At 40.3% G+C, this 15,348-nt stretch overlaps 2 protein-coding genes across 2 annotated transcripts; both read right to left on the bottom strand.

Moving 5' to 3' along the window:
• Window positions 1–553: 553 nt before the first annotated feature.
• Window positions 554–3,533, bottom strand: LOC137913931 (BTB/POZ domain-containing adapter for CUL3-mediated RhoA degradation protein 1-like). Its single transcript, XM_068757554.1, has 7 exons — window positions 3,452–3,533; window positions 2,246–2,487; window positions 1,875–2,044; window positions 1,630–1,719; window positions 1,365–1,417; window positions 1,053–1,248; window positions 554–802 (listed from the first exon to the last, which is right to left on the bottom strand). The coding sequence occupies exons 2-7, from the start codon at window positions 2,481–2,483 to the stop codon at window positions 554–556; spliced, it is 996 nt and encodes a 331-aa protein (XP_068613655.1). The 5' UTR covers window positions 2,484–2,487; window positions 3,452–3,533.
• Window positions 3,534–4,220: 687 nt separating this feature from the next.
• On the bottom strand, window positions 4,221–14,475 carry LOC137913930 (seizure protein 6 homolog). Its single transcript, XM_068757553.1, has 18 exons — window positions 14,418–14,475; window positions 14,118–14,246; window positions 13,810–14,016; window positions 12,287–12,420; window positions 11,591–11,783; window positions 11,048–11,233; window positions 10,775–10,958; window positions 9,995–10,158; window positions 9,383–9,577; window positions 8,492–8,630; window positions 7,943–8,139; window positions 7,646–7,840; window positions 6,771–6,965; window positions 6,473–6,664; window positions 6,301–6,339; window positions 5,845–5,962; window positions 5,573–5,684; window positions 4,221–5,481 (listed from the first exon to the last, which is right to left on the bottom strand). The coding sequence occupies exons 1-18, from the start codon at window positions 14,473–14,475 to the stop codon at window positions 5,452–5,454; spliced, it is 2,667 nt and encodes an 888-aa protein (XP_068613654.1). The 3' UTR covers window positions 4,221–5,451.
• Window positions 14,476–15,348: the final 873 nt, after the last annotated feature.

Below are 15,348 nucleotides of genomic sequence, written 5' to 3'. Positions count from 1 at the left end.
AGAAAAAGGAGCTGCTCAAAAAAGTCATTTATAGACAGCCTCACAAACGGCTGATCAGTTTTATTCCAGTGTTAAAATGTCTCGGCTAAATCTGACCACATTCTGTTCATCGCTGTCTTAATAAATGCATCAGACCAATTTTAGATGTTTCACCACCTGATTGAACACTGAATAGCGTTTCCTACAAGTCAAACCCAAGAGGGTGCCAGTGCATATCATTAACTCACATTAAGAGCGGGCTGCTCGACGCAGGGGGGGGGGCTTGGTTTTCAAGCCCATTCCTCAACTTACAGGAGGTTCCTTTGACAACTATTCTTCATGACAGTTACTTTTACACATTTTTCACTCAAGTACACAACTTGTTTTCTTGTAAACAGAAGCATTCTTCATCTCAGGGCTCTTACTTCAGTTACAAATCAGACATCAACCTCTACGTTTCGGCAGTAACACACAACCAACGGCCAAGCTATTGCTCTGCTCGCGGACATCTCCTTCATGCCGCTAGCGTTCAGCAAGAAAATGAACACACACACTCAATCACGTCTTCACATTATTAGTCTTTATACACAGTTTGCTGGCCGTGCCCTCTTTCATCATGCATTATATGCCGTCTCACGTGGATCCGTCTTACTCGCCTTTCACCGCCCACAGCACCCTCTTCCTCGGAATGGCCGCCTCCGATTGATGACCCCGAGCCGCGAGAATCTAAAAGGTGTAACCCCCCCGGACCAGATCCTCTGCCGTTCTCATAAATGAGGATGTTCAAGGTTTCCTCAAATATCCGAGCTTCAGGAAATTCAACCTAAAAACACAGATTTTCCAAGTTTAACGGCTTTTGTTAAGAGACTGTAGCTTCATAGCTTGAGTGAACAGCAGCAGTGATGGCCAGCCAGCTTTGTTCATGCCTCAAATACATGTTTGTTAGCGATCTGTAGAGGAGCAGCTTTAGAGACGAGAGTTTTGTTACTTTGAATCAAGGAAGGTTGGCTCTTTCTCTCATTTCCATTATTTGCTAATGTAACCGACGGTGCGCCCCTTGTGTCTTTACTTACTTTGGTTTGCTTTCTCTCTGTGGCGTAGACGATGGAGGTGCAGCATACTTCAGCAATCTTGCGGCCTTCGCCATAGAAAGACCAGCAGCAGATTTCGTCCCCAAGCACGTCTTTGACAAACAGAACGCGGCCATTAAATCGTAGGACAAGTTTGTCAAACAGTTCAATGTTCTTCAGCAGGTTATCGTCAGAATTGCTGGAGGGAGGGAGAGAAAAAGAGTAAAGGATTATTAACAGGGTAATAAGTACCAAGTGCTCATTACATAATAATCATGAAAAACACTTTCAGAATGTTGTGTAGGACCATTTTACCTGGTGTAAGAATACTTGTTGTTTCCTCTGTTGTTCTGCAATTTCACTACTGGCTGAAGAGAAAAGAAAAAGGAATTAATAAAATAAAAAAAATGAAAAAAGTCTCTTTGAAACATAAAGGGGATAGAAGAAGAAAAAACACCCACATCTATTATTTTCTCCAGTACAGTCTAAATCTTAGTTGCTCATTGGAAACTTTAGACCAGATATTCAATTTCATTTCGGGTCCATTTGATTGAGGGAGAAAAGAAAAACATTTACGTACCTTTCTACACGAAGCAATCATCCTCTGTTCTTCTTTGGCTGAGGTGATCATGGGGATACGACACACAGTTTCAAAGATATCCTTTTGTTTCTGAGGGTAAACATCAAAATACAGCTGAATAAAATGAATAATGTTAAACTTCAGAAGTGATTTGTTTTTCTTAAGGTGAAATATTAACACTTTATTACCACATTTGCTATTGTAAGACGTTCAACTTTTGAGACACAAAATCTATAATCAATAACCTGCATGACACTGAGGCAGTGCTGGATGAGGCCCTGGACACGATAGTACTGGGCCTCCTTTAGAACTTCCTCCAGTTCTCTTTGGTCCTCTGGAAGCGGCACCGAGCCATCTCGCAGGAAGTTCAAAACAAGTCCAAAATGTCGGCCACACCTTTCCAGAACTACCCAACCTGTGTGGGCATGAAGATTTGTTTTGAGTAATTTACATTTTGCCTCTGTTAAATCAAGCAAGTGATCCATAGTATGCCAACCTAGAACCCAGTTCTAGTGACATATTCAGTCATTAATGACTTGGATTTGATTTGCTTGAAACTCATGGCATCAATGAAACCACATTACTAAACGCAATAAATCCAGACACATTCGCTCACCTTCCGAGTCAATTTGAACCTCTGTTCCCCCGTTGCATATGCTCCACAACAGACTGTCTTCCTTGCTCAATGTCTGGACAGTGGTGTAATGCAGAAAGCCACCCACATTCAATTTGACATACTTGCTACCCAGCAGACCCCGATTTCTTAGGTCGTCTGTGTTGTGAAAGACAGGCTGGGAAACGGCGGATTGGGCAGAGTCAGCAGCATCACCGCCAACTGAAGCCTCAGCAGACATGGGGCTGAGGAGTATCAGAAGAACAACAGTACTTAGTTATACTGCAGAGAAATACTATAACAACAAGATTAATACTCACTATTTCAGATGTTACTTAATTGACAACAGTGATTTTGTATAATTTACCACTACTGACACATGAATAAATCTAAAGTACTCTTATTTTTATAATACAAAATGAGGACATGTCATTTGCATTTAAGGTGGATAACATCAAACGTCGTGCCGCATTCAACATAAAAGCCTTACATTGCTCGAAAGAGGCTGAGCGAGTAATTACAATAAGACATGCATGTAATCCTGAGATGCAGTTCATATGGGGGGTGGGGGTGTTCCGACATGCATACAGGTATATTTATTAATATTCATGCCAAACATATCCAATTCCAGGTTGTTGGAGGCCTTACAATCATGAAACAGCTGAATCAACGACACAATAATGGTCACAACAACGCTGGAAGAACGTATTAGCAGACAAAACCCTCTCCTTTGTTTTAATCAAAACTATTATTTATTTTTTAGCGACGACAGAAGGAGTACAGAAACACACAACATGTTTCACTCTTAATCGTCAGCAGTGTGAGGAAACCCATTTAAAGCAACTTCCGGATTTATTTAATGACCAAAAAATGTCTTTGATTAAAAAAAGAACAGTATTCAACACCCATTGTGTCTCTATACTTAGTCGATGGAGGATATTAATTCAGTGTAATCTGTTACATTGTAGCATCTGTCCCACATTCATAGTTCTGCCATTTAGAGATGAACTAATCTATTATCTGAATTAGCTGTTAATCTTGGGATTATCAGCATAATATAACATCTAAGCAAGCTAAAATTTAATTAGTATAGTTATAAATCAAGAGTACTGCATGGGAGCTATTTAGCTGTTGTGACGATTTATGCTTATGCTTATAAGGGTAATAAAATCAAAACAATCCCGTCACAATACGAGAAATTGCACTTACCAGACTTAACATCCAATGGAGCGTTAAGAGTTAAACTAGTTACTCCAAGTCACCAAAATATTTAAGCGTTCAGCAATCGGTAACCTGCAAGACAGCTAGTATGACCAGCCAAAGTCACAGAAATAAATCTACAACCGAGCTAAGGTTAACGTTCTACTAGTTCTAATAAGCGTAAACAGCCCGGCTAAATTAGCGAGGCTAACGACAGCTACGCATTTAAAACAGTTTATTTTAGCTAGTAATTACTCCTCTCTTTTTTTTTTTCGCTTCTTGTTTAAAAAAATCGGACACTATCCACGACAACGAGAAATGCTAAATAATATACAAACACTTCCATTGCTGGACAAAGGATGATTCACCGCTGCTAACACTAGAAGCTAAAATAGGTCACTCGGAAACGCAAATATAATATACACGCTTCCGCTATATTCTTCTTCTACGATCAATTTTTCGTAAGCATCAATTTGTGCCGTATATTATACTGCCACCCTCTGGAAATGAAACGTTACTAAATAATATTAAATAGTACATAATAAAGTCTACATTGTAGACTCTACAATGTCATATATACGCCATATGAAACCCAAATAATTATGCATACTCAAATTATTAATGGTAGCTTATTCTTTATATTACTTAATACACAAACATATGCTGTACCTATTACTGTGCTTTATTATGTATGTACTGTATAAATATTTGTACATAAAAATTAAATCTATGTGCGGACTCTTCAGTTTGAAAAAACAAAACACATTATTACGAGTTTAACACCATTCAACAGATAATTTATTTCCAATTCAGCAAATAATTTACTGCCTTCAAAACTGTGTATTCACATATGAAGCAAAGGAATGCTACTGATGATAAGAATTAAGTCTACAAAGCAAGCCTCCAAGATCCTCTGTCTTGCACTGGTGAATGAGACTACATTCACTGTTTAAAAAAACTGTTGTAAGTAATGCATCACAGCAAGCAGCCACGTTTGTAATTTTTCATCAACATAGTGCATACAACATCAAATCTGATAACAATGATAACTGTCAATAACTATAATGATAATGAAAGATTGAGCAGAAGCAATATAATTTACAATCAGTGCATGCTCTAAGCATAATGACATTCATATCTTCTCCTTTTCTTATATGTCATGTGACGCTGAGTGACAATGCAATCCAGAAACAGCAAATAAAATGAACACTGTCTTTGTAAACAGCAATAACAGATAATACACTTAAGGACATTAAAGTATTTAACGTTACATTTTGGCACTGAATTTTCATTACACACATAATGAAAATATATAACCTCCTGCCACCTTGTATATGTGTATACATGAGGTTTATGTATATACATGAATATATATATAACCTCAATCAATTTTAAGTCAAATATTTACATTCAATTTGTGTATGTGTGATTATGTGTGTTTTGCGTGCATGTACGTGAGTGCGTGTTACACAGCGACAAAGACAAAGTCAAGTAGAGAGAAAATGACTGTTGATTTAAATCTTTTCTCATGACAGAAGTTCATTTTTACTTCCTTTTCACTGTTTCACGTTGTAAATGAAACTTGTATGACATACAGAATAAAGAAAAACATTCAATGTGTACTCTATATTCATGAATGTCGCTTTTGACAGGTAAAAAATAAAGTATTGCCAACTTGTGGAATAAATTGGTCTCATAATACTTTAGTTTTATAAATAAACCCATTTCCTTTCACCCTTTTAGGTTCTTATTCCTCCCACAAGGGTATTACTTAGTTGATGTTACTTTGTCATCCTTCTTAAGGCACCAGTCCTAATAATGCAGATAGTAGGACTCATGTTTGGCACATAACCATCTCAATGCAACATATCAAAATAAAGCACTTCCACCAGATCTACAGGGATGGTAAGATCATTTAAAAATGAATGATAAGGGGATGAGGCCTTATTTGTTCTCCAAAAAAAAATCGAATTATTCTGTAGTTTTTCATTTTCACCCGGGCTTCTCCTTTAAATGGATACTTCATACTCCCGTGTATCCTGCGGCAGAAGTAAGAATTCAGCCAGTAAAAAGTCAGCTAACACTCAAAAATGACATAAAAACATGACGTGGTCTCAACTTTATACTTACCCCTGCCTCATAAAGAGGGTTGTTGAAATCGGACTCAACTGTAATGGGACTGTAGGAGTGTGTGTGAGAAAGAGACTTCCAGAAGAGCGGTTTCCAATCTATTCTGCAGATGCTGTGATGGAGAAAATAAAAATGCATGGAATCTTAGGAATTTAGGGCGCATTATACATAATTGTAAAGGAAAGAAAAGTAAAAAAAAATAGTATTGTAGCTGCAGTGAAGGGTGAGCGTGTGTGTGTGTGGGGGGGGATTGAATGACCCAGGGTACTCACTTTGTATAGTACATATAAATTCCTCCAATCAGGAGGATGACCAGGATGATTGGCAGAATTATAGCCAAAGCAATGTTTTCACTCAGGATCTGATGGGAAGGCTCGAATGACTGGGACACTGAAGTAGTCAAAAGGTTAAAAATCACAAACATAAGTTTTCCATCAACTGTGATATTTTTTTGACTGGCTTTAAAATATGAAAAAGAACCAAAACAGACTGAGAAATCTAGATATTTTTGTACTATTGTCTGCTGTATTTATTAGGAAAATACTTTTCAAATAATAGTGTTTAAAGAAAACCCACAAGCGTCCTTCTGTAGCTTTAGTGTTGTTCATTATACAACTAGTAGATGGCGCTAAAGAAATAAATCAGATCCTCCATGTAGCGGACTTCAATATGAAGAACCTATTTTGCCTCCTCATTCAACACAAACAAGAGAAGGGAAAACAAATCACCTTCCAATTTATGATCGTCCAGAAGCTCCTCATATACCGCTGTGTGAAATGTAGATAAGGAAGACAGAAATAAAAAAATAACTGGGAACACACATATATATATAATATATAATAATACACATGGCCTTGAGTATATAGTCTGCAAGGATGTTTAGACAAAGGAAATCATTACCTTTGCAAAAAGGTGGTGGGCTGTTCCACTGAGAAGGATGGCCAGGAACGCAGCTGATTATGACCTCACCGATAAGTTCGTAGCCTTCATAACAGAAGAAACGGAGGGTTTCTCCTGCCTGGTAGCTGTGCTTATACAAGGTTTGGTAACCGTTATCAGGGACACCGGGGTTTGGACACGGGTCATATTTCACTGTCCAGAGGAAACAAAAGCATAAAGGGCTACGGCTCATTTCTAAACTTGGAGCAAATTTATCTGAAAATAGAAAAATGTGGAAGGGAACAGGAAAGGGACTTACAGACACACTTTGGGCTGCGGTCACTCCATTTCGGGGTACCGGTGTCTCGTCCATGGCAGGAAATTTGGCTTGGACCCTCCAGCTGGTAACCCTGATTGCAAGAGAATCTGACAACTGTTCCAACTGCAAAACCGGCTTCAGGACGCACTGAGCGTGCTCCATTCACCACCTCTCCTGGATCGGGGCACTGCTGGACTGTTGGGACCAAAATTGGACAAGTAAGACAGCATCTAACTGGCTCCTGCATTGGACATAATTACAACTAGTTCAATACAAAAAAAAAAAAAAAATACAGATCAATAGCAAAACTGATGGAGAAAGGAATATAATTAATAACTGAGAGAGAAAAAAATGTTGAACAATGCTGTAATACAGAGGCGGTAGGAAGCAAGAGAGGGAGCTAGTTTAGCTTTGTCCAAAATGATAAAATTCCTCCTAGCAAACATAAAGCTTCGCCTTATGACACATCTTATTTATTCTTGCAAAAAGAAATTGGATTAAACAAATGGAATCGTAATATGGTTAGTATGTGAGATCTGGAGGCGCCTGCAGGGTGATTTCGTATTCTCTGGACTGAGCCAGGCTGGTTGTCATGTTGATTCTATCTACTGGTATTCTGTCTGCTGAGCTGTGCTAATGCCTCCTGCCATTTCCCGAATTATCACACTATTTCTTTGAAAGTGGCCTCACGGAAAGAAGAAAAAGACTAATTCAATGCTAAAAATGTGACTGAAACCTAAAATGAACCTGAATCCTAGAATTAACAACACACAGCAAGACATCTTCCTTATTTAACCATGCATTCAACAGTTAAATTTATTCATAAGACTGCTTTAAATGTTTCAGTTCAGACATGGATCTGCTAGTTATCTCACCTTTCACACACGAAGGTGGGCTGCTGCTCCAGGAGAGGTCCCACTGGCACGTGACGATGTCGGAGCCGCTGATGTCATATCCCGGTTGGCACTGATAGGTCAGGACACTGCCTCTCACAGGGGAGGAATGGGACGAGCTGATCCAGCCAAAATCAATTTGAGGGAGGGTAGGGCAGGTGTCATTCGGCTCCACTTCTGCACGACACAGAAAGAGAGCGACGGAGGATGACAGTGGTGCGGACAATCTCTTTCTCAGCCATGGCGGAACTCGCAAATGAACTTAAAGAGCGTACTTACCGCGATAATGAATGAGGAAGCCCTGACTAAGGATGAAACTGGAATCCTCTTGATCACTCTGAAACTGAATGGTGACCTCTGACCCCCCAGAGACAGCTTGGAAACGCTCTCTGGACCCCAGGTATTGTCCGATCACATTGGACATGAGATCACGTCCATCAAAAATGGTCAGCACATCATTGTGGCGAATATTTAAACTTTGGGAAAGAAAGACAGTGATGAAAATGAGAGAGGAGGTTTTTAAAACATGGATTACTTTATTATTTGACACTGAGCAAATTTTTACTTTTATATTTTAAATTTTTACTTAGATTTCCCCATTAGCACGCCGATCCAATTAACGTTTCGTTAATTACTGCAAAAATATTTATACTCCTGCAAAATCACTTCCTCAGACATATTCTTAGCATGTTGCAGATTTTGTTAGTATGAGATTTTCCCACACAATAATGTTACCACGGCACATACAAATACAAGTTTACATATTTGTATCGCATACTTACATACACACACACAAGATAAAGAAAATGGAGGCAGCATAAAACCTACATCTGGATATCCAGTTCGATGCGTTTCTCCTCATTTCCATGGAGCTGCCAAACACAGTCCAGGCCCTTGGAGTAGCTCTGCGGCCAATCAGGAGACAGGATGGTACCCGAGGGCTCAGTTAAATCTCCCCCACAGAGAGCTTGCAAAGCAGAGGAGAGGAGAAAAGCTTAGATAGAGATAAAAGTGACGAAAAAAAATAATCTGGGGGAAAACTAACTCTTGAAATGGGGAGAGACATGAACTACAGTGATAAAACGTATCAGAGGGCCCTGAATATTAAATGACGTCATGAGGAGCATCTTAAGAAAAAGTTTCACTAGTAAAATATCTGTGCAGTCTCAATAATCAAAAGAAACACAACACAGTGCGTCAGCAGGGCGATGCACGCTGCAGCCATGACGCCCAAATCTAGCATTCTATTTCTTTCCAAATCAACAGCTTTGCCTGTGAGAACACATTTAATTAGATTTTGTTAGAGGTATACGACTCCACATGCTGGCTCCAGCGAAAAGAACCTCGCGCTAAAACAAAGGCATGAAACCATAAGGTCTCACCCACAAAGACACAGACACACACATATATCTGCAACGTGAATCCAGGAGTGTTAACAGGAATGCAAAGTGGAAAGAGCGATGGCAGTTGCTTCTTGAAGAATATTTTAACCACAGCATTTGTCAAATATCTTTCACTGACAGTATGAAGAGAAAAACATTAGCAGAGTTACATCACCGGGATGCAACTCAATTTGGGAAATATGTGCAGACACAAGCCCTCTGAACCAGTTCTGGGAGATTAGTGGAAGGTTTAGCTTCAGTTCAGTCATGAAAAGGAAAACCAGCTGCTGGCGTCAGGGCTGACATTTTACCGGATATGCTCATCCTCCAAATTTACCTTTGCACATCGGCTCACTGTCATTCCAGTGGGGGTTGCTGGGGTCGACACACTCAATGGTCCCCGACCCTTGTTCCATGACAAAGCCTGGAGAGCAGGCGAAGGTAACAGTGGTGCCCAGCTGATATGTGATGTCACTGCTGCTGAAATTCCCATGGGGGGTGTAGGGCTCCCAGCAGTGTTCATCATCAAAAGCTAAAAAAACACACATCAGATAAGCGTGCGCGCTTGTGTTCAAGCAGTTGGTGTCTCCACAGCCTAAAACAAATCCCACTGAAGCGTGGGCAGACTGCGACTTATTAAGGCACCCTTAAAAAAAGAAACAAGGAATCCTCATAGAAACGGAATAATACGAAACATATCTAATTTATATATCACTTTTCAAAATAAAGGGTTGACCTTGGATTTTTTTTTGGAGCTTACAATAATCTGTTATTCCCCTCGTTTTAAAAAGAAATCTGTTGGCAATGAATAATTTCTAAACAGATTTCAGGTAAAATGCATTTTACACAGTGCTGAGGTTAGTAAAAGTGGCTCTGCCTGTGTTGCTGTGGCGGAAAACAACAAAAAGGAAACAAGCTGGATTGGAGCATCCGGAGTCGCTCCACTCACCCTCGTATCGCAGAGCCAGGAGCAGAGGGATAGAGGACGAATCGGCTGTGAGCTCCAGGTGGAGCGTGGAGCTCTCGCTCAGCAACCCACGTTCTGGGACATCATCCATGTCTGAGTCAAAAAGCGGTGGTGTCAGGGAACTGTTCCCGCTGCGCACAATTAACCTGGAAGGAACGACACACAAAGAGGCGCGAGGCAAGAGGGAGACCTCAGGATGAGCATCCGGATAAAGGATACGAGTATTGTGTTGAAGTTAATCAATAGCAACAGTAGACCTAAACCGGAGACAGTGATGAGCTATAAGAGAAAAGGATAAAATATTCTTTATTCATAAATTCTTTATTAAAGAGTCATTCATAATTACGTGTGAATTAAAAACCACTTCAGTCATGAGTTGGTTCTTATTATTATGACCCAGCTACGTGTGACTCGTTATTATTTATTACCTTATTTTTGCTTCAAACTAAGCAGCTGCTAGTCACAAGTAGGCGAGAGGGACCACAGTCTCAGTGAGATGTAATTATTTACTTGAGGAGGCCCCCCAAAAACCTTCACACATTAAAATAAAGGTAAAAAATGAAGGTAAATAAGACAGGACAGGAAAACGCTGTTCTGATCTGAATAGTATCTGTCAGAAGATGACAAATGATCACAAAAAAAAACAGGAAAATAAGTGATACGGTGCATCATCCCATAATGTTTGGAAACAGTGGGGGGCAATCTGTCGGCCGTAAAGCCAGTTGCATTCAACGACGCAGAAACTAATGAAAACAAGCTTACTTATCATCATCTTCGTCCAGCGCAATCCTCTCAAAGTGTAGGTGGAGCCTGTGTCCCTCTTTGGCTTCTATTAGCCAATGGCAGCTGAGATTATTTCCATTGCTGTGGTTGCTGACAGATGAGGGGGGCGGAGACAGGATCCGGCCCACGGTTGCGTTACGAATCCATCCGCCGCAGGACACAGCTAAAATAAATGTCCCACATATTATTTACAAAACAACAGCTGGCGTGGCAACGGTCAGGTTTCATTCAACTCTGGATCCGTTTACTGACCGACGCACTGCGGCTCAGGGGTGCTCCAGCGTGGCCGAGTCGTGTTGACACAAGTGGCCACCTCGTGGCCGCGGACCTGGAAGCCTGGATCACAGTGGAAGTGAGCCTGACCTCCGGGATGGATGTCCGTCACGGTCACACCACCGCCCTCAGGGGACAGAGGGAACGGACAGGACAGCAGGAATGCTGTTGGTGTTGATGGAACAGGAGGGGAATTTAAAACAGTAAATAATAATGCATTCTACTCTCTGTGAATGTCTTAACATGTTGGTCATCACCGCGACCCGTCAACCTCGACCTCCCACACATTTCTGCTCACATGAAGGTCAGCGCTGCTTCTGTTAGCAGTGAGGAATGTGCTGCCCAGAATTTGTCCACGCTTTTAATTTCTAAATCCAAGTGTGTAAAAATGGATTAAGTCTTCGCTTCAACTTACAAATCACCTTCTTCACTTAATACTCAAAACATAAATCACTCTAGTTCCTTACTGAGACAATAAATCGCAAGCCCCAGAGGGATGCGCTGTCATTTCTCAGGGGTTACCTTGATAATGGAGGCTGAAGACGCCGTGGTTGGTCTGTTGGAGGCTGCGGTAGTGTATGTGCACCTGATTGGTTGTGCTGCGAATCACCTGACCCTCCCTCATCAAGGTCTCATTGGCTAAGAGCTCTGGGCGCACACCTCCATACCCCATGATTGTGAGGGACTCTTTCTTCGACAGGTTCACCTTCCTCACCTGGAGGGCAAAAGAGGAAATGATGACGTTAGTCGCCATCTTTTAAGAAATAAACTCACTGCACAAAAGAAACAAGGTAGGTTGAGGGCGTAATCTGAATTTAATCATTTCAAATGAAACTAGCATTAAGGTTTCCTTTCGAGCCTTATTAGATAAACGTTAACGCGTGGCTGCTTGACATGCAGCTGCTACATTATCAGATTGACCTCCCGTGTAATTACTCCTGACATATACTAATGAATAGAAGTAGATCTATTTCAAAGCATACCACAACAACCTTGCCGACCAAAACTGTGACCCACTGGCATGAGCACAGTTTCAATATTTGTATTTAATTTGACAAATATCAGAAATCACACAAAACCGAAGATCAAATTAGGTTTCTATGTAATAGGCAAATGGTTTTTCAACGCCAAAAACAGCACATAAGAAACACATCAAAAACGATATAGTACAAAAACACAATTTACAAAGACCTTCTGTGTTCACGGGAGATAATGTACCTGAATCTCCACGCCGTAGCCTGCGTACACGGTAATGCTGTAGGTGCATTCCAGGGGGGGAAATGATGATGTTGATGAAGGATCTGGTGACTCAACAACATCCTCCCTTGCTGACAAAGTGGCATTGCATTGCACTGTGAAAACATGGCGAGAGCAGTAGAAGAATAAGGAAACACGTGTGTCCAGATGTACGTTGAATACTTTTCCAAATCATTTCATACGGTAAATATTTGTTCTTCGTTGTAACAGCATGACTCATAGTTTATTTTGCTCAATGGTAGAAGAAGACAATCGCTTCTTGTAATGATAAATTAGTTTTCTTTCTCCTCAGTATGACAAAAAAACAATATGACAATATCAACCTGTGTGCTCTGTGTATCTGTGTAAACAACAAACCCAAATACAGCAAAACAAAAAGAAAAACTGGTCCTGTGCTGTTAATCTATTTAAAGTAGGACAGCTGTGAAAGATGCAAATCTTCGTCTTGACACCAAAATAGCTGTTCACAGCTGGATAGGCAGCAACACCCTCGAGCATGCAAATGTGTTTAGAACTGTCTTCTGACACAGCGACTCTTCTGTGGAAAGTATGAGGTGAAAATTGTGTGTAACTAGTATTACCACACCGTTGTGTAATTAGCCTACAAAGGTTTCAGTACTCTGAAACAACTTGGAAGACATTTTTGGTCAGATGTGCTCCAGCTTGGTTTTAGTTTATGTCTTTCTGGTTATTATCTCTTTCTCTTTTCACTGCCAGCTATTTTTTTTTACCATAATCCCGGTCAAAGATGTTTGCCCGGGATTATGTGGCAAACACATTACTGATCTGGCAGTAGTTCTCGCACAGTAGTTCAGGCCGGGAAACCAATCTTCGCTGCATAAATAAAGGATGGATCCTGAAATATGGAAATATGAGAGGCACATTATTCTTGTACAAGTAGACCCTGAAGCAAATGGAACATTTCTGTGCTTATCTCGTGTTGTAGCCAAACATCTACGGTCCCAAGAGAGAGTTAAAAACTCAAAAAATCAATACTAGATATACGGTAGACGTTACACAATGTAAATGTGTATCATTAGCAGATAAATACCGGTAGCTGTGATTTCAGAGCAGGCATTTCTGTTTGGACTATAGCTGATTTAAAAATATTAATCACTCAATAAAGGCTGGCAATTTTCTATAAATTATATAAAGTACATGTACAGCATTTCTTTATTAATGAACAAAAGTTTTAAAGCAACCACTTGATGTTTTATTTATTTATTAATATTTCAGGATTATATGCTTATGCTATTTTGCCTATCAAGATTACCTTGCTGCTGTGTCTTCATAGAGACCCATAAATGACAAATGAACAAAATCACCATGACAACCACAGTCATTCTCTGGGGATTTGCCATCACAGCTGCACCTCTGATGCCATGGATGAAAATTTAAATTGTTTGTTCAAGCATTTTTAATGTTCCTTACAGAGCAACCGTTTCTCAGCATGAAACCAGGCGATGACACGCATGCAGACGTACCTGGCATGTGCATCGTTGTTATTGTTGTTGTGGTAATCAGAGTGGTGGTTGTCTCCTCCTCTACGGGCAGCGAGGACATGACATTTCTCGAAGCGGGCACCGAAGAGGAGCTTGAAGCTGTGGTGAGCAGCCCTGGTGAGATGGCTGCCGCTGTTAACTCAGTCTGCCTATGCGCAGGTACAGCTTGCGTTGGGTCGGTGGTGGTCCCTGCATAGTTCAAAGGTTCAACACAATGGATGTCATTTCCAGCAAGCAGTCATCCACGTTCCACTGTAGGCGTATGAACTAAGCCGTAAACATCTGAGAACCTGTGCCTGCAGAAGCCTCGCCTAAATACTCCTTACTCGGTAGGGCAGCGTGGATCAGGCCGCCCAGCGGGTACGACTCTGGGGTTGATGTCGGTGGCGTATCAGGCTCAGGGGTCATAAAGCTCATACCTGAAACAGCCGGGACTATTAGCATTTAGTTGCTTGAAAAAAGAAAAGACAAAATTACGCCCAGTTCGTAGGGGATTACAATGAAACTGGACAGAAATACGTTCACTATAGATCTGAGAAAAACAAAAACAATATGTGTGAGGTCATGCTTGTGGTGGGACACACACTTACCTGAAACTAGGTGGAGCATGGCGACAGACAGCGCCACAGCAAGGCGTGTGGACCCCATGGCTTTGAATGAAACTGAATAACATAAGAATGTTACATTGAGCAAATTGATTAGCAAAATGATTATATGATCATATTAAATACGCAAAACAAACACGACACTTGCTGTTGTACTGTAAAATATTTCTTATTACAAATTATAGCAAAAAAAATAAAATAAAATTGTGAAGCAGTCAGTAAAGAATTCCATCATAATTCTGGAACTAGTCATATGTTTACATTACAAAGGCCCATGAATCGGTTTAGAGCTTAGATGCTTAGACATTTTTGGTCAGATGTGCTCAAGCTTGGTTTTTAGTTTACGTCTTCTTTGGATGAACTGCATTTTATGATTCATTTGTACAGAAATGAAGCTTTTCTTTTCCTCAAAAGGGGATAGTTGCATTTTTTCTTTTAAGTAAGAAATGTAGGTATAAGAAAATATACTGCAAAGACATTTTATTGCTTGTTTTTTAATGATTACACTCAATGCTAACAGATCCTCTGAAACCGAGAAATGAAAGGGGGATTTTACGAGATTGTCATCTGTGTAATAAGGTTTAGAGTCCACCTGCGGCAAGGGCAAGCTCATTTGATGCATTTTGGAACATAGTAAAATACGCAAACAAACACGACACTTGCTGTTGTACTGTAAAAATATTGCTTATTACAATTGATAGCAAAAAAATATATACAAAATTGTGAAGCAGTCAGTAAAGAATTCCATCAATAATTCTGGAACTGGTCATATGTTTACATTACAAAGGCCCAAATGAATCGGATTAGAGCTTAGAATGCTCGCTGATACTGTAGAAGCTCCGTTTTGATATATAGATAGATCCAATTTACAACACACAAAAACATGAATGGCAATTTAATGAAATAAGGGCTAACT

Source organism: Brachionichthys hirsutus, unplaced genomic scaffold (assembly GCF_040956055.1).
Source record: "Brachionichthys hirsutus isolate HB-005 unplaced genomic scaffold, CSIRO-AGI_Bhir_v1 contig_850, whole genome shotgun sequence".
Taxonomy (NCBI): domain Eukaryota; kingdom Metazoa; phylum Chordata; class Actinopteri; order Lophiiformes; family Brachionichthyidae; genus Brachionichthys; species Brachionichthys hirsutus.
The sequence above is the reverse complement of the archived record's forward strand: the minus strand, read 5'-3'. Positions and strand labels throughout refer to the sequence as shown.

Excerpts from the sequence above, each read along its gene's own strand:
- LOC137913931 (XM_068757554.1), bottom strand. The coding sequence starts at position 2,483 with ATGTCTGCTGAGGCTTCAGTTGGCGGTGATGCTGCTGACTCTGCCCAA. Across the intron at positions 2,045-2,245 it reads GGTTCAAATTGACTCGGAAG|GTTGGGTAGTTCTGGAAAGG; the intron begins GTGAGCGAATGT and ends ATGCCCACACAG. Across the intron at positions 1,720-1,874 it reads ACTGCCTCAGTGTCATGCAG|AAACAAAAGGATATCTTTGA; the intron begins GTTATTGATTAT and ends GTTTACCCTCAG.
- LOC137913930 (XM_068757553.1), bottom strand. The coding sequence starts at position 14,475 with ATGGGGTCCACACGCCTTGCTGTGGCGCTGTCTGTCGCCATGCTCCAC. Across the intron at positions 14,017-14,117 it reads CGAGGCTTCTGCAGGCACAG|GGACCACCACCGACCCAACG; the intron begins GTTCTCAGATGT and ends TGAACTATGCAG. Across the intron at positions 11,234-11,590 it reads CTTCAGCCTCCATTATCAAG|CATTCCTGCTGTCCTGTCCG; the intron begins GTAACCCCTGAG and ends CAACACCAACAG.